The 21,990-nt window shown below is 39.5% G+C and overlaps 2 protein-coding genes across 5 annotated transcripts; one reads left to right on the top strand and one right to left on the bottom strand.

Moving 5' to 3' along the window:
* The first annotated feature begins 78 nt into the window (after positions 1 to 78).
* Positions 79 to 17,873, top strand: slco1c1 (solute carrier organic anion transporter family, member 1C1). 4 transcript variants are annotated; one of them, XM_056417021.1, is made up of 17 exons: positions 91 to 163; positions 4,158 to 4,302; positions 5,094 to 5,393; positions 6,888 to 7,053; positions 9,377 to 9,518; positions 10,599 to 10,731; positions 10,943 to 11,064; positions 11,423 to 11,569; positions 12,256 to 12,354; positions 13,116 to 13,364; positions 13,742 to 13,906; positions 14,491 to 14,686; positions 14,954 to 15,119; positions 15,313 to 15,497; positions 15,763 to 15,827; positions 16,206 to 16,323; positions 16,638 to 17,873. In XM_056417021.1, the coding sequence occupies exons 4-17, from the start codon at positions 6,958 to 6,960 to the stop codon at positions 16,855 to 16,857; spliced, it is 2,103 nt and encodes a 700-aa protein (XP_056272996.1). In that variant the 5' UTR covers positions 91 to 163; positions 4,158 to 4,302; positions 5,094 to 5,393; positions 6,888 to 6,957; the 3' UTR covers positions 16,858 to 17,873. The 4 variants fall into 4 exon arrangements, with proteins under 4 accessions (XP_056272998.1, XP_056272996.1, XP_056273000.1 ...); XM_056417025.1 differs by having other exon boundaries at positions 16,643 to 16,841; XM_056417022.1 differs by lacking the exon at positions 5,094 to 5,393 and having other exon boundaries at positions 4,158 to 4,298.
* Positions 17,874 to 17,971: 98 nt separating this feature from the next.
* LOC130195486 (B-cell receptor-associated protein 29-like) lies at positions 17,972 to 20,403 on the bottom strand. The gene is made up of 8 exons (XM_056417031.1): positions 20,265 to 20,403; positions 19,700 to 19,806; positions 19,345 to 19,445; positions 19,095 to 19,242; positions 18,798 to 18,933; positions 18,417 to 18,513; positions 18,127 to 18,227; positions 17,972 to 18,036 (listed from the first exon to the last, which is right to left on the bottom strand). The coding sequence occupies exons 2-8, from the start codon at positions 19,789 to 19,791 to the stop codon at positions 18,001 to 18,003; spliced, it is 711 nt and encodes a 236-aa protein (XP_056273006.1). The 5' UTR covers positions 19,792 to 19,806; positions 20,265 to 20,403; the 3' UTR covers positions 17,972 to 18,000.
* Between the last annotated feature and the right edge of the window lie 1,587 nt (positions 20,404 to 21,990).

Here is a 21,990-nt window from a genome sequence, read left to right as displayed (position 1 = left end):
GTCCAATGGTTCCCGGGGGTGCATGTTTTAATGCATGTCCAATGGTTAGCTCATGGCCGCCACTCTGCAATGCTTTCATATGGCGGTTACGGATAACAACGCTGTCCCATCCAACAGCATCGTCTCAAAAGTATATTACACCCTCCATCTGGTTCCCACTAAGGTAAACACTGCTCGCTCGGTCCGTACTTTTTAGTTTGTACTGTTGGCACTGTCAGCTCCAAGTGGCCGGTTCAGATGGTGCGAGAGGCAATTGAAATAATCACAATCTTGTATTATGCTCTTTTAATTAAAGGGGAGGCAATGAATAGATGGTGCAGATTTGACTTACGATTCATTTTCCAAAACAGATGTCTGCATCATTACCTCTTCAGAGTAAAGCTTAACTTAAGCAGGATACACACATCCTTGCATGTTGTTTGATAGCACTGCTTTGTTTAAATATTTGATTGAGAATTAAGTACCTTCATTTGGTAAGTATTAGTTTTGTGTGATTTGCCAAAAACAAACATTCCTGTTGCTGATTTTATCCTGTAAAAGTTTCTCAATTGATTTTCTGGAAAACGTATCAGAATACATAGCTACTGCTATTGCAATCTGAAATTGCATGTGCAGTGTTTGAAGATGTTATTGGATATCGCCAAGTCCGAAGCATATTCAATTCAATTCAATTTTTCAGTTATACAAATCTCAATCAAATTATAAATTAATCACAAATTGTACCCATAACTGTCCACATAAAAACCCTGCCCAAAAACCAAAAAAACCCCCAAAAAAAAAAAAAGGGAAAAAAAAAAAAAAAAGGAAAAAAGAGGAAGGAGGATCAACAGGGAGGAGAGGAATGGACAGAATATGTAGAGACGGACAGTACAGTAGGGAAGACATAGAAGAAAAATACAGAAGTGTATGAATAGTGGATAGTAACATAATAGGTAGGCATATTCCATCAGTCGATGTCAGAGGAGCCTGGCGATTGGGAGATCGTGGGGAGGAGGAGGAGAGGAGGAGGAGGTCCACAGAGACCAGAGGCGGAGCAGGCAGACCATCCATCACGACTCAGGCCATCCACCAGGAGGCCCATCAGGTGGGATCTCCCCAAGGACTCAAGAATCGATGAGGGAAGAGGGAGAGAAAAAGTTGCAGAGTTAGATTGAGAGAAGTAAGAAGTCTTGAAAAAAGAGAGAGAAAGAGAGAGAAAAGAGAGAAAAAAGTATCCTAGCCCGCTATCGCAGTAGCATAGATATCAGGACAGCGGGGCTTATAGGGCAACCTCATTCAGCCCTACTAAAAAAGAGGTCAAAAAGAGTCTTAGTCTAACTATAAAACGAGGTGTCTGACTCCCGGGTGTAATCCGAACTCTCCTTCCAAAAGAGAGATAAATAAATAAAATGGGCTCCATTCTACTTTTTAAGACTCTTAACTCTACAACTACAAGTAGTCCTGTTAGTTTAAGTAGTAGTAGAGGAGTGGGGCAATACGAAGCTCTTACAATATGATGCAGCATGAGCATCACCAATCAAGGCTTAAGAGGTTAGAGAATTAAGAAATTTAAAATTTGATTTGATTTTTTACAGCCAGTGCAGAGAGCAGCTAGTGCAGAGTGATTTCTTTTTCTTCTTAGTTTTGAGTGAAACACGCTGCATCATTCTGGACTGAGAGGGAGGGAAGGAATTTATTTAGAGCAGCAGGACTAAGGAGTTTGCAGTAATCCAGTCTCAAGTAACAATCTAAAAAAATTTTCTTTTTTTTTTTTTTTTGAGAGATTTGATTTTTTTTTTTTTTTGATTGAATGAAGATGAAGATCCTTGAGATTTTTTGCTTTTGTGGGTTTAAAAAGGTCAAGTCGAAAGATAATAAGAACAAGAAGAGATACAGTGGTGTTGGATGCAATGGGCAGTTGCCGTCTACAGAATCCACATCACCAGATATTGATCTCTGCTGTGGGCAGGATAAAATTACTTCGGTTTTTGTCTGAGTTTAACATCAAGAAATGTTTTGTCTATGTCTTAATTTTTTTATTTTTTGTTGCTTTGTCTCTGGTTTTTAAATATAATATAGTGTCATCTATCATATGCATAAAGTTTATTATGGAAGTTTCCTTGAAAATGCCCCAAAGGAAAATAAAGTATATAAAATAAAAATTGGTCAGAACCTTGTGAAACCTTGAACTCCTCCGTTGGTGGTTGGTTATTTTATCGGCGTCATTAAATACAAATACAGATCGATCTATAAATAGGATTTAAACCAAATTAGTGTTGCGTGAAAAATGCCAATCGACTGCTCCCAGTCTCTGTACAGGGATGTCATGGTCAATGGTGTCGAATGCACACTAAGGTCTAACAACCAGGACAGAGAGGAGTCCTTTATCTGCTGCCCATTTACGTGTCAGTTTGTTTTAATTTTAATTTTTCAATTTCAAAATTTCTGATTGAAATAAAAAATTACTGAACTGACGCTTGACATCTCTTGTTATTGAATTGACTTTCGAGAGGATTCGGAAGGATCTCTGGAGAGGAAGTGATCCAGAGATTGGATCCAGAGGAGAGTCAGAGGGCTAACCAGAGAGACCTTTAGAGAGAGTGGTGGCCTGTTGTAGCAGAGACACTGATGATAGATACATAAGAGAGATAATAATTAAAAACGCCTTTAAGCAGCAAAACGCCTTTGGGCAAGGTCGTCGGAGGGGGTCCATTCAAGTAGAGGACGTGAAACCAAAAACCGTTGAAAATAATTGTTGAAAAAAGAAAATCAATCAAATATACAAACCAGGGCATACAGCGGTTCCATTCCACAGCCACTGAGGACAGGATTGTTGGTTACTGGCAAGAGAATATTAATCTGTAATAATCTTTTAAAATTTTTCATTAAAAAAGTTCAAAGTTCATACTACACACTAGGTTATAGAGATGCTCGGCTCCACAGAGATCTCTCTCGTCCTGCTGGCTACAGTGAGAGAGAGAGAACTGGGGTTTTTTTTTTTCTATTATTGATGAGTAATAGGCTGCTCTGGCATTACGGAGGGCCTTCTTATATGTTTTAAGCCATTCTTATTAAGGTATAACAGCCAGTTCTGCATCTAACATTGTAACATGGATACAACATCAGGTTATAGTTACCTCTGAAGAGAGAGATATCATTCATAACAAGCGGTATGCTGGATACCCATGGCAACATAGAAGCTTGAGAAATGAGGTCTAACCAGCTGCTGCGTCAGTCGGCTCAACAGGGAACATTGTGACCTTATCTATACAGCATTAAAGATGCATTACTCATTCGGTTTTGTAGGCTTTTTTTAAAACATCATCTGATTTTCTTTCATGCAAATTGTCTCTGTGACGAATTCAGAAACATTTGAAACCAACAATAATCATGCAAAGAACTTGACTCCATTTGACATTTTTTTGAAACTTTATGAGCCTTTAGAACTAATTGTATTGAAGCGTATAGTTAGATACAATATTAGTTCAGTCCAACTTAAGGATGCAAACACATTTCAGGTTGTGTGACTTGTGGAAAGAGATAGTGAAAGAGCATGAAACTATATATTCAAACAACACAATGTTTATACAAAGGCAAAGTCCCGACTGTTGACCACCATGGGACCACGTTTGTTGTACACAACTGCGAGAGGCTCTGGGGTTTTGATGCTGTTTGCACCATGAATTACACGTGTGTCAAGAAAGTCACAGTTTGTTGCAAAACTGTTCCTGTTGACATGTGTCCTCATTGTGTGTGAGATCAATCTGCATGGCATAGTTTTGCCAGCATATTTTTTTTATTTATAAGGGAGACACCCTTATAAAAAGCTGAAACACTAAATATACTGGGGAGGCAGAGTGTGCATAATATATCCATGCATGTTGTCTGAGCAACATCCCCTCTTGGAAATGAATCCCACAGCATGCTGCATCTCTAATAGATTCAATATTTCATTCGCTCATGTTATCGTCATGGCTCCATGTTGACACATTGCAGATGTTCTTTCTAACCCATCGCCGCTTAAAGTTTAAACCCGGTTTATACATCTGGACACAAGTTCAGTCATCACGTGTGAACACAGTGCTCTCTCTCTCTCTCTCTGTCTCTTGTCTCTGTCTCTCGCTCTCTCTCTCTCTCGCTCTCTCGCTGGGTCCACCCCGTCTCTCCCGGTGTAACAGTGTGCTCCGCCGCGAGGAGTGTGAGGAGGAGACTTCATGATAGAAGAGGGTCGCTCAACAAAAGCATCGCTCTGCCTCCATTTGTCTTTTAAACAGAAGAAAGTTGAAGACGTCCTGAAGGGAGAAGGTTGAGGCGTCGCGGTGGGTAAGTAGGCTACAGCGTGAATGCTTCTTTTCTGGTGACAGTTTATTTATTCTCAAGACTATAAAGTTGCAGCGATGTGATTAGAGATGATTTAAAGACAGGCGGTCGGCCGAGCATATATTACAACATTTTGATAACAAATAAACAACAATGCAGACAACTTGTTACGCGTGGCTGATGCTGAAATGATGTTGGATATCGGTAAAAGAAAAATGCAAGAAAGTGCAACGAAAACAAAATATGGGAATTAATCATAATGCAGCATGTGACTTAAACGAAACATGGCGACAGATCTTTATATTTCTTTTTTATTTTGTATCCCGATATATATATATATATATATATATTAGATATGTGTGGAACCATGAACAGACGTTTAACTATTTAAATTATATTATAATTTTTATGTTCGTTTGACTGACATCATAACATCATATTAACCCTTTTATTCTGCAATGTTTTAATGGCAGAAAAGTATAATTAACCCCACTATTGCTTGTGTCAACCAACTCCAATTATTATAGCAATAAGCACATAGCACATAAGGACAAGGACATAAATGGCATATTATCATTTTCTTCGGTCAAAGTTTTGTAATTTTAAAATATTAAATCTCTTAAAGAGATGGAATCCTGTGTATCTACAAACACTTATCCAGCAGTGCACACAGCTGAGAAACCACATTGGATTTACAGAGTGCACAGATGCTTATCCTTTTTGTCACGAATTCCCCACCTTCCTAGTTAAATTCATCCTGCTTACATGTTTAATTAACTCTCCTGTCATTCCAGATCCTGTCATCCTCACCTGATTGTCCCTCATTCCCTTCACCTGGTCCTCACGCCCTTCTCACCTGCAGCCCATCCCCTCATTAGTTCCTAACCATTTATCTCCCTCACTTCCACTTGTCCTCTGCCAGATTGTCTTGTGTGTCACCGCCAAACTTTCCAGCGAATTCCTAGTACTAGTTCTGATCTGCCTGTTACGACCCTGTTTGCCTGTTCACCCGACTTGAGATTTTTGCCTGCCCCTTTTGGATTTGTTGCCCTGTTTGACGGACCACCCGGTTTTGACCCTGCCTGAAACATTAAGTAAAGAGCCTCCTCCTGCATTCCTGTGTTTGTCGTGCTTTTGGGTTCCAGTACCTGTAACCATTACACTTTTACTCAATATGCATTGACCAATTAACCTGAGTGCATGTGGTATCATCCTTGCTCATAATTCAAAAGAGATCACGTGATTATCTGCAAACCCAGCACAGGTTTACACCCTGCTTGTTGGTATGAAACATCACAGTGTGTTTCACAATGATCTGTAGTCTTTTATCAATCTTTTCAAGGAGTTTGGCCCCCTAAAAGAAATTGATTAGCCTTGATGCAGCTGATTCTCAACAGCAGCTACATGCTTATGAATGTCACTATACCTTTTTAAATTATAAAAAAAATCCCTTTATTAGTCATTAAGTTATTTTCTCAAGACATATATGACACTGTATATCGTATTTTAAATCGGTTTACCTACAATACATTTGTAATATTAAAGGTGCACATTTTATTCAGCTTGAACACCAGGATTAGAATAGTATAATTTAATTCACAATGAACTCCTTGAAGAGGTAATGTCTACTTAATCCCATAGTGACCCTGAAAAGAAAGGCAGTTTAATTGTGTATGAATGGGGCCCATTAACAGTCTCTCTTTGACACAAGCTTCAGAACAAACTGATGTGTGTTAAACTTGTTGTGGAAAAATACAGTTCTGCTGAATATCTATGAGATAAGCATGGACGTCTTTATGTCGTGAGCTACAGATACATTTCTTTCTTGCAGAGTTCAAATCCATGTTGTGGTTTGGTGTATGGAGGGGGTTTCCATGTCACTGAATAAACAGTCTGGATTTTAAACATTGTCAAAACTGATCTGTTTTCTCTTACTCTGTATTCCTCTGTTTCTCTCTCTCTCATTATGTTGTCATTCACCTGCAGACAAAACAAACATAATGAAAATATTAGTTATCTCGTGCTGATTGCCTTCATCATGGTTGACATTTTTATTTCAGATTCATACTTTAAATGTCACTATGTTTCGCACTATCTTTATACCATATATATATATATATATATGTATATATATGTAAGTATATATATATATATATATATATATGGCCCATATCCAAAGCCCACATATTGCTAGTGGGATCAGGGCATCCCTTCTTACAGTATCGGTTGCAAATGCAGAGTTGACATTTAGACCCTTGTAACTTGCTTAATGTTTTTATGCATCCAAGCTGGTGACGTCCATGGCAAGAGGCATTATGTATTTTGGTTGTCCGTCGGTCCGTCCGCCCGGTCCATTCACATAAACACATGATTTCAGGAATGTCTGGAGGGAATGTCTTTAGATTTTCCTAGAATCAAGGATGAACTGATTAGAATTTGGTGGTCAAAGGTCAATGTGTTTGGCCATAACTCAAGGATAAGCAAAGTTTAATGTCTGTTAATAATAGTGCTGTTTTGAAACAAATACTTTTATTGTTGTTTTGCAAAATGGGCTTGACAGATTTCACAATCTAAATTCCTTCCAACAGTTGTGAGTGTGGAGTCACCTCCAGTCTTCTAACGAGAACCAGCTCAGGCAAAGCACAGCAGGAGGAAGCCATGAAGAAGATGGACAACACAGCCACAGGCAGCTGGACTCTAGACAACAACCCTACCTCCTCTGCAGTGAAGAACTCCTGCCACCCCAATCTGAAGGTACCGTCCTCACCTGTTGCCAAACCGTATCTCATTTGTTACAGTTTCTGAATACATAACACACTTGTCACTGAAAGCATGGCATGAATTAAGCTTTGTTGTTTACCGGTAAAATTAGTCCTGGAGCTCCTTTGTTATCATGTTTTGTGTCGTGACAGTACAAAACTACCAATACCTTCACAGTATTTCCACAATTATTATAACATATCTCATAGAATGTGTTGTAGGTTTTTTCTATTCTGTGTTCAATTGTCTGAGAGGGAAAAAGCACTAAAGTACAGTTTCACAGGGCAATGGGTGCAGCGTTATATACCAGAGAACATGTATAATATGAAGTATTCAGCCTGACCACGCGTCTGTCATTGGACTGGCCTCGAGGGGAGCACAAGAATAGCTCTCCAATTACAGGCATGACATGTACGTGAGAGAGTGCACATGTTGGTGAATGTACCCTCCTGTGTGAGTACATCTAAAAGCTATCGCTGGCGCCATTGCACTGCTTAAAACAACGATATTGGTCTTTGGTTTCTGCTTTGTGATTCTGATCGGCCTAGTCGATGACCATGCATAGGTGTTGAGTTCAGCAGCTCTCTGACCTTTGGACTGGGTATTAATTTGCTCTGAGAAATTCCACAGACACACTGTGTACTTAAGTAAAAGAGCTCAGGTTGGACAACTTTATTGGATTAGGAAGCACATTGGAGAAAAATTAAAAAAGCTGCTTAGTGAAATACCAGGGCAACTACAAGAAACTTGCCTTTTCATCCATGTGTTCTCCTTCTGTGTAATCTTACAATGAACCTCTCAGTGAGTTGCTTTGAATACAACATGGATTCTAGAGAAAGTGTTTTTATCGCTTTGTAGCACACACTTTAGCAATAAGGTACGAGAGGCAGTACTGTATCGTCAATAATGTCCGCTTAAACGGTGTTTTGAGGCCTGACGCACAGCGGAGGGCCAGGAAACCCTTAAAAAGGACATTATTCATTCCAAAAAGCAGTAAAGGTTCCTTTGAATTATGACGTCTGAGAAAAATGCAGACGGCATGACGGCTGGTCTAAGGTTTCTATAGCATCATTATTAATGCAGTCGTATGTACCTGCACATGCATTATATCCAATTTTCTGTGGTATGAACCATAATTTGGCACTTGGCATGAGAGCGAAGCCAACACTTACATTGAGAGTTTATTAATCAGCTGCAGATCAGCAGAGTGGTTGCCATAGCAACACTGACACCTTGTCATTTACATAACTTAGAAATCAAAAGTGTTGAATAAATGCTGAGTCAACTTCAGAAGCAATGCTGAAAAATTCTGGTCACTGAGTTTTCCATAAGCAGGCTCTTAACATACTATTAAGCCGGAGAGTTAATTACTCAGTTTGTTTAGCATCTACTAAACCGATATTACATGTGGTATGTGGCATGCTTAATTCTCCACCATCTGCTAATTAATTTGTGCTTAAACTTGGAGTCACGGCATGAAAATATAACATCTGTTTTCAGTGTTCTATGAAAGGCCTCAAACCTGTGTGTCTGTGACTCCTGCTGATTGTAGAGTCGACATGCTCCATCGCTGTTGAGGTTTTGAAATGGGTATTGAATTTTTTTTAAATAGTTTTAGATTTATCTTTTTTGGTATGTATCTTTAAAGTAGGTTATTAATAAAACCACCATTATTGTCAAAGCTAGTGGTGGTCATGGCAATGGAATAAATGAATTTTACTTGGCATGTGCTTTTCTTCCAAGCTTGGGTTATTGTCATCCCTAAGAAGGCTGGCTATGGTTACTTCTCACCTTTTTCCAATTATGCTGCATGTCCTTGGGTCCTAACTCAGAGTGCAGTGGATGAGTGCGTCCCAGTGGGTTTGGCTTCTCTAATCCTCTCTTTGTTACTGACTTTCAGTGTCCACAGGTGGCTTAGCTCGATACTCTCTCTGGCCCGAGCTCCAACAGCCAGCGTCTCCTTTTACAAACGCGTATCTGCGTTGCAAATTCATATCATACCGTACATAAATACACATCCACACACTCGGGGCAAAAACATGCACAAAGTCTACCCGTTAAGCTACTGCTTAAAAGTTCCATGTACTTTTTCTTCATTCTTGCTACAATTTTTTTTTTCATTCCAGAGTTTTACTTTTTGTGTGTGTTTCCTTTCCACTGTGTCTCTGAAGTGTTTGAACTGCAGCGTTTGAAGTGTCTGAACTGAAGATAACAATAATATTAACTCAGGTGGATTTGTTCTTTTGAAATACAAATGTAGAGGAAGAGCATCCCACATACTTTTGACACAACGTCTTCTCTTTCTGCATCTCTCTAGATGTTCCTTGCGTCCTTGTCCTTTGCCTACTTTGCCAAGGCTTTATCCGGCAGTTACATGAAGAGCACAATTACACAACTAGAAAGGCGATTCGACATCCCCAGTTATCTGATCGGCATCATAGACGCAAGCTTTGAAATGGGTGAGTTCTCAATTCCCTTTTGTCCATGTGTCTCTCTGTTAACTGACTAAATAGTTTACATTTAGATACATTGAGATGCATTTAGATCCTATGTCAAAGGTTTACTGTTTGGTGTCCTTTGTTTATATTTTATAGTAGCTGTTATAGTTCGGTATATTGATCGTGAATTCTAAAATATTCCTATCTATCTATCTATCCATCTATCCATCTATCTATCTACCTACCTACCTACCTACCTACCTAACTACCTACCTACCTATCTATCTATCTATCCATCTATCTATCTCTCTCTCCATCCATCCATCCATCCATCTAACCAATCTTTCCGTCAATCCATCCATCCATCCATCAATCCATCTATCTATCTATCTATCTAGCTATCCATCCATCCATCCATCCATCCATCTATCTATCTATCTATCTATCCATCTATCTCTCCATCCATCCATCCATCTAACCAATCCTTCCATCAATCCATCCATCCATCTATCTATCTATCTATCCATCCATCCATCCATCCATAAGCTACTGTAAGACAATAGTTTGTCCCCAGCATGCCAGCAAGCTTGACACCATAACATGTAAATGGCTCCACTTTGAGCTCTGAATACTAAACTAATGAACTCTTAATGAGTAAATAATCCTTTTGATTGAAACGCTGCATAAAAAAGCTGCTGACTGTCTGCTAATACATCCTCAGCTCAACGTACGGTTTTCTGAATATAAAAGACATTTCCTCTGTGTTTACATGTCTTGAGGGGAGTGATCTTATTGCTGTCCGCGTAATCAAAACTATACAGTCACCGACTGTACACTTCACAGATATATTCTCTTTTTCTCAGAAGCAAAGATGAATAAGAGTTTACATGAGATTGCATCTGTCTTTCATGTATAATTTAAATGATAATTTCAGTTTTTATTTATTTTTTAAATGAGTTCGATGTTCTAAACACTTTGTATTTCTCAGACCTTTTCTCATATAGAATACAGCCTTTGAAGAATACTACACTAATGACAATTCTCTTACAGTAACAGTAGGTCTCATATTTCATTGCTTTTCTGATCATCTGAACCTTGCAGGGAATTTGTTGGTCATTGCCTTTGTGAGCTATTTTGGTGCCAAACTCCACCGACCTAAGATCATCGCAATTGGCTGTATCTTGATGTCTTTTGGGACCTTTTTGATCGCCATGCCTCATTTCATCATCGGCCGGTAGGCAACATGTCATGTCTGTATGCAATCAATGCAGCTCTCAATTCGTGATGATTTTTCTCTTCAAGCATCATACACACAATGTCGTGAGAGTATTCCTTGCACTTTGAAAATGATGTATGTATTTGTACTTTACATTGTGAGTATCTAACGATACCGGATGCTTTCTCCCTTCCCTTGTTTAACAGTCAAATTGGTATTTTGTACGCAGCTATAAGATCGAAACTTCAGTTAGATGGTCTGTGAATTCAACCAATAACCTCTCTCCATGTCCAGCAAGCTCACCTGAGTCCACCAGTGCAGGTGACGGACCTACTATACTGCCCTCTAGAGGTAAGAGTGGGATTAGTGTGCTCAAAAAAACACACATTTGTTATTTCTTTATTTATTTCTCACAATTACCAATGCTATTGGTGTATTGTTTGTATTTGTGTATTATTGTTCCTGTGCCAAACAGTTCCCAACAGGAAATATAGACAACACCATTGCTGAAGTTGTCTTGATGTGATGTGATGTGTTAGTGTGGTTAACATGGTTAATAAGAATAACAAGAATGTAGTAATATAGAATATAGAGAGGCAGTAAAGGCATGCATTACATTCATTGTATGTTGTGTTCATATTTTACACCATTTGGAGGGTTTGAATTTTAAATTCTAATTTGTCCTTTGTCATTTCATTTTGAACTGCAGGCTGTGAGCGAGAGTCCAGTGTTTCTATGTGGATCTATGTGTTTCTGGGAAATGTCCTGCGTGGGATAGGAGAGACTCCGGTCCAGCCTTTGGGAATCTCCTATATTGATGATTACGCTCAGTCAGAGAATGCTGCCCTCTATATTGGTAATGCATTTTACTCACTGTAACAAGGTTACTTAATAATCAATGTCAATCATTCAGGAATCTGTTTTCTTTTAATTCGTATAATTAAATAAAAGGGGCTTATAGTCAAGCAACTGTATGAATTAATAGGCATTTAGGATGTACTAAGGACCATTATTGTGATATCAAAGGAACGCCGGGAGGGAATTTCTTCAAACTTTGCACAAACATTGACTTAAAGATCACTCTATCCTCACCAAACATGTGTTTGGCCATAACTCAATAATTAATTGACAATTTCATATAAATATCTGGGAAATGATGAAGCGATGACATTTTGGAAAGACATGAGTATAAACGACAACATAACTTGTTAGGGGTGCCATTCAACATGAGACGATAATTATTATTACATTATTTTAGAAGCCTGTATGTACTAAACATATTGGCACCTACTCCCAATCAATCCGTACGGACTTATGTCCAAACATAAGGCCCACGACTGCGGCTGCTGCCGGCGGGAAGGCATCAAAATAAACTTAAATTGACTGTATTATTCAACGGAACGTCCTTAAATATTAAATACAAATATATCCTAAAAATAAAGAAATTGCTGAATTCAGGCCAAACATGTTATGTTATGTTTGTATGTTAGCAGATGTTGAATGTGGTCAAAATAAAATCCACGTTTTTGTTCTAATTTTTAGGATGTGTCCAAACAATATCAATCATCGGTCCTGTCTTTGGGTACCTGCTGGGATCGCTGTGTGCCAAGATATACGTTGACATTGGTTATGTGGACATGGGTGAGTAAGCTGTCGTCTCACTGATCAACTATGACTGATTTAAAAAACAAAACAATCTTCTGCTTGGTAAGTTGTTAATCATGTGTTCACACTGCAGGAATGCACTCGCACTCCTCCGTGGAGAGTTGGCTTTAGAAATTGCCTGTTGTACACAATGGTGTTAAAGCTGTGTGAGACACAATACCTCTGGCAAGAGGAATGAGTTAGGGGAGGGTAAATCCTGCTGTTCAGCGTAATCTCACTGGGAAACAATTTGAAGCTGTTGTAAATACCGTACGAGTCAGGAGACGACTCTTTGGACCTGAAGTGCTGCATTTATCTTCCACAGTTTTAAGCATAAACTGTATAATTCACGTCAAAAGTGATATAACTAAAAACAATTCCATTTATCACATTCCGAACATTTTATAGACAATAATTTTTTCACATACAAGTAATTTGTCATGGCGGAAAAAATTGGACAATAATCAACAACAGTCAACTGAGTGCAAAAATGTAAACATTACATTTAAAGTACAATATATAATATAAAATAAAAGTATACAGACAAACAGATAACAGTACTTTAAACAGTGTAATGTAAGTGTAAGTGACAAGTGTATTTAAAGTGAAGAATTAAGGAATGTGCAGGGGAGTGACTAGTAGGAAATTGTCCTGGGGATGACAGTCAGTCAGTGGGCGCCCGGGCTGTTAAAAATATATCGGAAACATAATAATAATACAAAAATCTTCCCCATGCTGTGGTTTGTTTCTCATCGCAGAGACGGTGACTATCTCCCCTGGTGATGCCCGCTGGGTGGGGGCCTGGTGGCTGGGCTACCTGATCGCTGGTACCATCACCCTTATGTCAGCCATTCCTTTCTGGTTCCTGCCTAAATCTCTGCCCATGCCTGTGGATAAACACAAAACCAGCTGCACTCCAGAGCAAACCAGCTTCATCAAAGACTCCCCAACCACGGGGCACAAGTTCAGACCTGAGGAGCCAGCTAGTTTTCATCAGATGGCCAAAGGTATGATTGTAGTCACAGCAACTTGTTATGTATTGCATTGTAATCTGAATGCAGAATCTTTGGTTGTTTAAAACGTTCCCATTTATTGTGGTCCATGTCACTACTTTCTTTGTTTCCTTTATTAACCCACAGTATTCTTACATTTCTACCACCACCCTAGTTTCACATGAATTTTAAATTGTCCTCAAATCTATGAACAAAAATTCAATCGAACAAATGTTGCGTCATTCTACGCATGTTTTTTGGTCTAGTTTTGAAGACCGTATGCATGTTATAAAGGCAGTAATCCGGGAATTAACATCAAACAAATGATCATATCTGTATGAAAAGGCAACGCCTATATTTTAAGTCCTTTTTTAATAAACTTTCCTATGCAGAATTTGTGCCCACATTGAAGAGCCTACTTGGAAATCCTGTCTACATCACTTTCTTATGCGTGACCATCATTCAGTTCAACTCTCTCATCGGGATGGTCACGTACAAACCAAAATACATCGAGCAACACTACGGCCAGTCAGCGTCAAAAGCCAATTTTCTCATGGGTAAGCAGACTGTTTTGAAAATTCAAAGTGTTCTCCTGATTTGTATAACTTTTTTAGATAATTTTATTAAAGATGATTTACATCCTTTTCCAGAGCCTGTGTTGCTTCATGGGGAAAAAAGTATTATGTGTAATGAGCTAGATGGTTATCATAACAGTTTCATGAGCCAGCTTTGGATGAATCTTTTATGTTCCAACTCCCACATCTCTCTAAGGAAACGCTGCAGCTTTCATATGGTTTACTGAAATTATTGGACAGTTTGCCATTTACTGATTAAAAAAAACATGCAGATTAAATAGACCATTAACTAGGTCAATCTTATGGTGTATAACAGTGTTTTTCCTCCACATAACAGAAAGAGGGTGTTCATGATGAGAAATGCATTTCTATCCTCTCTGCAAACAAAAGCCTTTTTAATCTTTAAAAACATGACCGCAGTACACTTTACATAAAGTATGAATGAGACTACTTTCATATGAATGAGTGCTCTTTCTTTGATTCCTTTGGGGGAGCGATGCTGCCGCCTGACGCTGCTTAATCCTGTTGTTTTCTGACGAATCTGTTCTATTCTGCGGCTCGGCTAGGCATGATCAACATCCCGGCTGTGGCCCTGGGCATGTTCTCTGGAGGGGTTATCATGAAGAAGTACAAGTTGAGCATCATGGGAGCAGCTAAATTTGCCTTTGGGACCTCATTGCTGGGCTACTTCCTGTCGCTCATTTTCTTAGCCATGGGCTGTGAGAACTCCAAGGTGGCAGGCATCACAGTCTCATATACCGGGTATGTGATGTCTGGATGCATTTCCATCACATGTATAACGTCAGATAAACAAATGTCAACAACAATAATATCAAAGTTAACATTCAGAAAAGGGAGCTAGGTTTGGCTTTAGGGATATTCTACAATATATCAGTACAGCTGAGACACTTTCTGTGTCTCCATTTTCATATTTCATGCACATTACTGTGGTTGTGGCTTCCTTATTTGTTACATATTTCATGTGAGCTGTCAATAATATATGCATGTGCTTCATGTGGTCACATGCAGAGTGGAACGCTTGTCTTATGAGGAACAGGCTCTCTCCTCTGACTGTAACTCGGGTTGCATGTGCTCGAGAAGGGAGTGGGATCCGGTGTGCGGAGAGAACGGGATCACCTACATGTCCCCCTGCTTGGCTGGATGCACCTCCTCCACTGGGGCTGGCAGAAACACGGTCAGACACACACCACTGATTTCATATTTCTTAGTTTAACTGTTGACAAACAAAAGCAGCTTAAAATGTTGGCCTGTTTGCTGTGGTTCTTTCCTATCGTGCCTACGGATGTCGACACAGTAGCTCAGGACATCTCGGGACAAGAAGTGTTTCCTGCTGTGCTACAAGCTCATCTATCGTTCTTCTTTGTCAGGTGTTTGACAATTGTAGTTGTGTATTGCTTGCTGACACCCAACGAGGCAACCTCACGGCCACTCTGGGCCAGTGTCCACGCAGAGACAGCTGTGACAAAATCTTCCCCTACTTCCTGGCTCTGTCTGTGCTCAGCTCCTTCATCATCTCTCTCGGGGGAACACCTGCCTTCATGCTGCTCGTCAGGTGCGTCGACGTCCCCCCTTGTGGAGTCACTAGGCTCATTAGACATGCAGCCGGTGGTTGGAGCAATCTATCATTAAAGGATGACACTTCCAGCTGTATCAGGACATTTTTATCATTTAGTATTATCAGTGGAGATATTTACAGAAGTTTGCATAGAAGTAATAGTTCTACTTGTGCACCTTTAACTGTAAATCATGTTTTTTTTGGAAGTGTGACAAGGTTTAAGAGTGTAGTCTCCTTAAACCCCTCATTCTTGTCTCTATAGGTGCATTAAGCCTGAATTAAAATCCCTCGCTCTTGGAATCTACACGTTGGCCACTCGCACACTCGGTGAGAACCATCTCTATTCTTTACAATACTGTCTTGTTAGTGTACATGTCAAACACATCGATATTTCCTTAGATCCATTCTGTTTGATGTTAGTGAGCTAAATTACTGCAATATTGAGTTTGTGTTAGAATCAATTATTACTTGAAAATCCTCAAATATTTAAAAAAATGTTATGGATCCTATGTGAACAGTTTTTGACACCCACACATTTTGGAAACAGTTTTTCCATTTTTTTTAAATTAAAATGATCATATTTAGAATAAGTAAACCAATAACTAAATTGTGTTATATCATTTTATCAAAGTTTCAATTGATTGATTGATTGATATCTCACCTTGAAGCAACCCATGATGTTCTCTTATTTTGAATTTTTAACAGCTGGAATACCTGCCCCGATATACTTTGGAGCAATTATCGACACAACATGCCTGAAATGGGGAATCAAGATGTGCGGAGGAAGAGGAGCATGCAGAATTTATAACACCTCAGCCTACAGGTAGTTTAATCTGCTGGGCTTTTGTTATAAAGTGCTGTTTTTAATATCCACTCGGATCTCTTCTAGAACTAAAGTTCACTTTCGAACATGACAAAACATCCATAACCAAGTGACTTGTCCTGCATGGCTGCAATGCGTATGAACTAAATGATTAGATGGACTAAAAATAGAGGACCAATGTTGCTATTGTTAGACCCTAACTACTCGTGCTAGAAAAATAAAGTACAACGCAGAAGTTCACCACTTCAAGCTCAGCTCTCTCCCGGTGTGTCGATTAACAGTACATTATTCTCTCTCTTTTCTTTTTTTGGCAGGATAGTGTACCTGGGTCTGACTTTGGGCTTAAGGACAATCTCCTTCTTCCTCTGTATTTATGGCTTTGCTCTATTAAAAAGACATATAAAGAAGGAGGAGAAAAATGCTCTGACTAATGGGAGTGCAGAGTTGGAGTCACTAAGGAAAGAAGACAAGAGCTCCGTCCACTGTGAGCAGTTTATACTGGCCTGCAACCCGGACAGAGAGACTCACTTGTGAGCCTCAGCACAAGCTCTGCTCTCCTGACTCCACGGAGCATCTCAGTCATCGAGAAACACAAACTGTGGACTCTTTCCATAGCATTCAGAGTATATACATTTAAACTGGATGTGCGGAGATGACGAGTCATTTTAAAAACTAAATATACTATTTCTGTAATGTATAAATATATGTTTGTGTTTTTCATGAACGGAAGACTTGTAGAAAAAATAATGTAATTGTGCTGTATTTTCTATGTTTGTCTTAGTTTTTATGAATAAAACTTGATAAAATACAACGCTGACGCCAAACCACAACGTTAGTGTCTTCTGTCAACAAATAGGGTCAACAAGCAGAGGAAAGCTTGAGCAGCACAGAAGCAGCTGCCCTCTAAACGACCTTTTTGTTGGCAGACTGGGAAACTTTCTGGACAGATGTAACAAAAAGCATCCCGTCACTTAAATTTAACCTTTTGTGTTAATATCAATCATATATTAGATAATGTAATCAGCCTTATCGGTATGACAATGAGGGACACATTCTGGGGTTTTTAATGTTTATTTTTCACAGTGTCAAGAATTGCCGGACTAACTCTGAATTGTTTGTTAAATTATGCATATTACGGTTTGAAGGTAGATCTACCATTCCAGGATGCTTAGGAAAGCTAGTTGAAACAAGACAAGTGCTTAGCTCACTGAAAGAAATTAAACAACTTTAGTTTAATTAACTCATGCACAATCTCTTCATTGACATTCATTTTAGCATAATAACATGTTGGGATGATATTAATTAAAGTTACCATATTTATAAAGCTTCCGAGACACTATTTCAATCCCTTTGTACACTTTTACTGCAGAAGAATAACATGCACAAATACATGTTTTATGTTCATGGCAAAGACTTTAAAAAAGTAGATGTTTTCAGCTTTTGAGAACTTGGTATGCTCTTGTTTATCCAATACTATAGCGTATAGTTTGTTTTATCCCATCAATTCAAAATGTGTCTCAGTTTAAACTTTAAAAGAATATTCAATGAGTAATAGATAATAAAAAAACATTACCTCTGGTGACCCACTGTCTATGGCACACAGTTTTAGTGTCATGAGAAAAAAGTGTCTACGTAAAGAGAAGGCATCTTAAGACAATGGTCTCTTTATTCCTGCGATTACTGATCCTTTTTGTCTGCAGGACTCTGAGGATTCTGTGGATCAAGTACACGATTAGAAACTCTACACTCGAGTATTAGGTGGGTTAATAAATACAAAGTGTGTGTGTGTACACGATACCACACCTGGAGTTGATGATGTTCTGTCAATAGTCGGTCATACTCTTGTGCCAGACCTTTGGCCTGCCTCCTCATGGCCTCCACTTCAGCTTGAGACTTGCGCACAGCTACAAACACAAACAGCACTTCATCTATCAATTGCACTTCATGTCATAAATGCCCCCTAGAATTATCTTATAGCACTATTGTTTTATATATATTTCTCATAATTATGAACATCTTTTTATAAGAACATTGCTTTGGTTTTAATGTTTAATTGCAGATCAACCTTTCTGAAAGAAGTGACGACTACTCACCCTCCCCAGCGACCTTCACTTGATCTGCCAGCTTCTCAGCTTCCAGCTTCAGTTGCTGGTTTTTTACTGACATGGCTTTCTCCTCATTCAGGACAGCCTGAGCACAAAATACTCTCCTTAATTACCAACAGCAGAAAACAGCACATACACAATACAAATCCCTGAAACTACTCTATGGCACTACGGAAATACAATATATGCAAGGATGCCTCCACACTTCAAAAGTTCTACGTACAGGAAACCCATTCTGATAATGAAAAGTAAATATTATACTTAAGGTGAAATATAAATTGCAGTTAGATATTATATTATTAGATATTACACATTGGGGGAAGACAAAAAGAGTTTCAGGTCAGTCGTCAGGCTCTGGTTAACTCCTACTTGTGTGAGCTTCACGTTGTCGTCCTGGTGCAGCTTGGCTGCTTTGACAGCGCTGTCCATCTGGGCCTGGAGACCTGCACTGCTCTCCACCGTGACGGCCACCTGGTTTAGCAAGGTGACAATCCGACGCATAATACTGTGGTGGAGGACAGGCAAAGATGAGGACCGGAAGAAAAAGAAGGCAGGGCCTCAGAAAGTGAAGTGGACAGTCGTGTTGAACGGTAATGTTCGTCTGTGACTGGAGGTCCCAAACACATTCTGTGAGGCTGAATAAGTGTGGAAGGAAGTAACACTAACAGACAGAGGAAGAGAGAGAAGCCAGATATGTAGAGGTTCCTCTGGGCTCTGAACAGCTTCATGTGGACATTGTCGTAGAAATTTGGGTTCACCTTGGCATCGTGCATGGGCTCAGGACCCGAGTACTTCTGCACCTCACGGACAGCATCTGAAGGTGGGCAGGGAGAACAGAAGCATGAATGAGCTGGACTGACAAGATGCTGTCAGCGAACTTTGTGTGATTCAATGTCAGTCAAAGCAGGTTGCTTACCGAGGAAAAGTACAATAAGAACCATGATCATGGTAAAAAAGCCTTTGTTCCAATATGGAGATAACCAGTTCCATATTCTCCAGCTGAACACTGAACGCCATCTACAAAGTAGACACAAAGGCCATTGTGAGTCAGACATAATGCACAGGAGATCGACCCTGGAAGGACATGTATGCACTCTGCTGGTGATGTGTGTGAAGTGGTTGTTTCATGTTTCTTATTTAAAATCAGACTTTTGCATCAGACTTTCATTTTTTTTTTTTTTTTTTAAATGTGCCTCTGCACATGAAGCTGAGGACGAGTTGCTGAATGAATCTTCGATCGTGTTTTGTGTTTGTGTGTTATATTGCAGTACCTCCGTGCTGATATGAAGGGTATACACAAGATGAGGTTGACTGCTATCTCTGCATAGAGGAAGAAAGCCACAGCAGTCCACTGGAGAGTCATTGTGACGGTGATATCCTGAGGCCATATACAGGTTTAATTAGCTCCATGTTTACAATTACCAAACATATCTCAAAGCATAACAGGGCAACAAATATCTCTCTATATTGTTCTATTTCTCCATTCGATAGTTGCAACTATTAGATGACATTACATTACAACAGCAACCATTCACCCGTAAACAAATGCCGTTGGAAGAATACATATAAATGTGCTCTTTGCCTCCTAAACTATACACAGTATACTGAACTATATGCTACTGGTATTATAAAGTGACTTTTTGAGCACACACAGACGTTTCTGTAGGACGACTACATGAAACACGCCTCCTGCAGCAGGCATTTAAAGTCCATTTGGTATTTGAAGGCGTTTTAGCTCTTCTTCTTCCTCCTCAGCATTAGGACAAGTGGCTCATTCTGTTAAAGAGCAGGAGGTGCACAATCAATTCCAAGCAATAAACAGAGTTGTTTCCTTACCTGACAAAGCTGTGCGATCAGAGGAACGGGAAAGTCCAGACACGCATGCGCTCACACACACTTACAACAGCTGCTGGAGCTTCAGCTCTAAATAAATCTCCACTGTCAGCGACATCATTGGTCTGCCTCTTTGGATGTGTTAAAGATCACAATATATCTGATAAATCTAACCAAAGGCTTTGAGTTCAGTTCAGAATGAATGCAAGGCCTTGTTTATATTTTTTCACACTTCTCCTGGTGTGTGAGTGTGTTTGTTGATATGTTCTCACGTTGCATGTCATGGTACACAAATAGACACGTGAGGGAGGAACACTCAGTCTGTTATTTAAAATAATAATGTTGCCTTGTTGTGTGTTACTTATCCCTCAAAAACTAAAATAAACAGCATACTTAATTAATGTTTTTCTATATCTTTGTGCTTATGCTGACCCTTCGGACTGGGATTGTGTTCTGCCCAGAAGAAGTCAAACAAATGTCCACAAGAGGGGGGTGTTATCCAATGACATCATAGAGCTTCTGCACAGGGGCTGGAAGCAGCAAGTCTTGTTTGCTTTGCAGTTACTGCAGTGAATTCAATCCAAATATTCCCTGTGTGTCGAGGAGATATACCGACAGCTGACAGTGTGGATCAAGGATTCACTGTGTACACACCAGCTGACTATAAATAGCTGTCACTGAAATAGCAGATATACACTCATTACAAAGACTTATTGATGACAAAAAGACTTGAAAGGATCGCTCTTTTTGTGACTTTTGATAAGGAACACAAACCGCTATTGGTTTGCTCATCTTGCACATAAACACATCAATTACATAAATAACGGAGACTGAGGGGTTTATGGAGTGCAGCCTTCAGTACACTCTTCTTCCTTTTCAATAATGACTTTTTGTCTTGTTTTTCTTTTTTTCTTTTACCAATTTCTGCTCCAATGGCTGTTCTGTGTGTTTCCCCGTTCTCTGCTGTATTCAGCTTGAAGAGTGTATTCACACGGGCTTCCTCTTGTGAAAGAGACTAATAGCTGCTATCCTCTTTGACTGTATGTCTCAGGAGTGCTGAGGAGCAAAATGTTTACAGCTGCACCCTGTGATAGCTGTTTGAGAGTGGCCAAATGACTGTAGCAGAACTGAATGCGCTTTGATTGCTCTCCTCTCCATCTCAGAGGTCGCAGCTCAGGAGACTGAAAAGTCATTACAGCAAACTGCCTGCAATAAGCAGATGGCCGGGCTTTGGCGATAGTGCGCTCGCTGCTGGGTTGTAACTTGAGAGCTCTCTTCATTTGATTTATTGCCTGTCTATACACATTTAAAAGGTACGTTAGTCATGTGACAATGCATGTGGACTTCATAAATGCTATCTTAAATATTATATACAAGATTATTTTCAGGTTTTTTTTTTCAATGCACAGACTCGTGCCTGTTTTGTGAACTCATGGCATTCCTGCCAACTGAGTACATAAAGGCCCTATAGAGTGTTGTGTGTGTAACATGGGGTTCACGCCGAGCTGCTTGTGACTAGAATGACTTTGCAAAGAGGCGCTCAACTTTATATATATATATATATATATATATATGAGTCCCTCACCTTGTCCCGGGGGAGTAGCACAATACTCTGCCAAGGTTTTCTCATTTCAGCTGCTTGTATCCTTGGCTCTTATCATCCCAGTCACTACACAAACTTGTGACTGAAGGTTGGAACATAAATCAACTTGTAAATCGAGAGTGATGC

Source organism: Pseudoliparis swirei, chromosome 6 (assembly GCF_029220125.1).
Source record: "Pseudoliparis swirei isolate HS2019 ecotype Mariana Trench chromosome 6, NWPU_hadal_v1, whole genome shotgun sequence".
In the NCBI taxonomy this organism is placed as follows: Eukaryota; Metazoa; Chordata; class Actinopteri; order Perciformes; family Liparidae; genus Pseudoliparis; species Pseudoliparis swirei.
The sequence above is the reverse complement of the archived record's forward strand: the minus strand, read 5'-3'. Positions and strand labels throughout refer to the sequence as shown.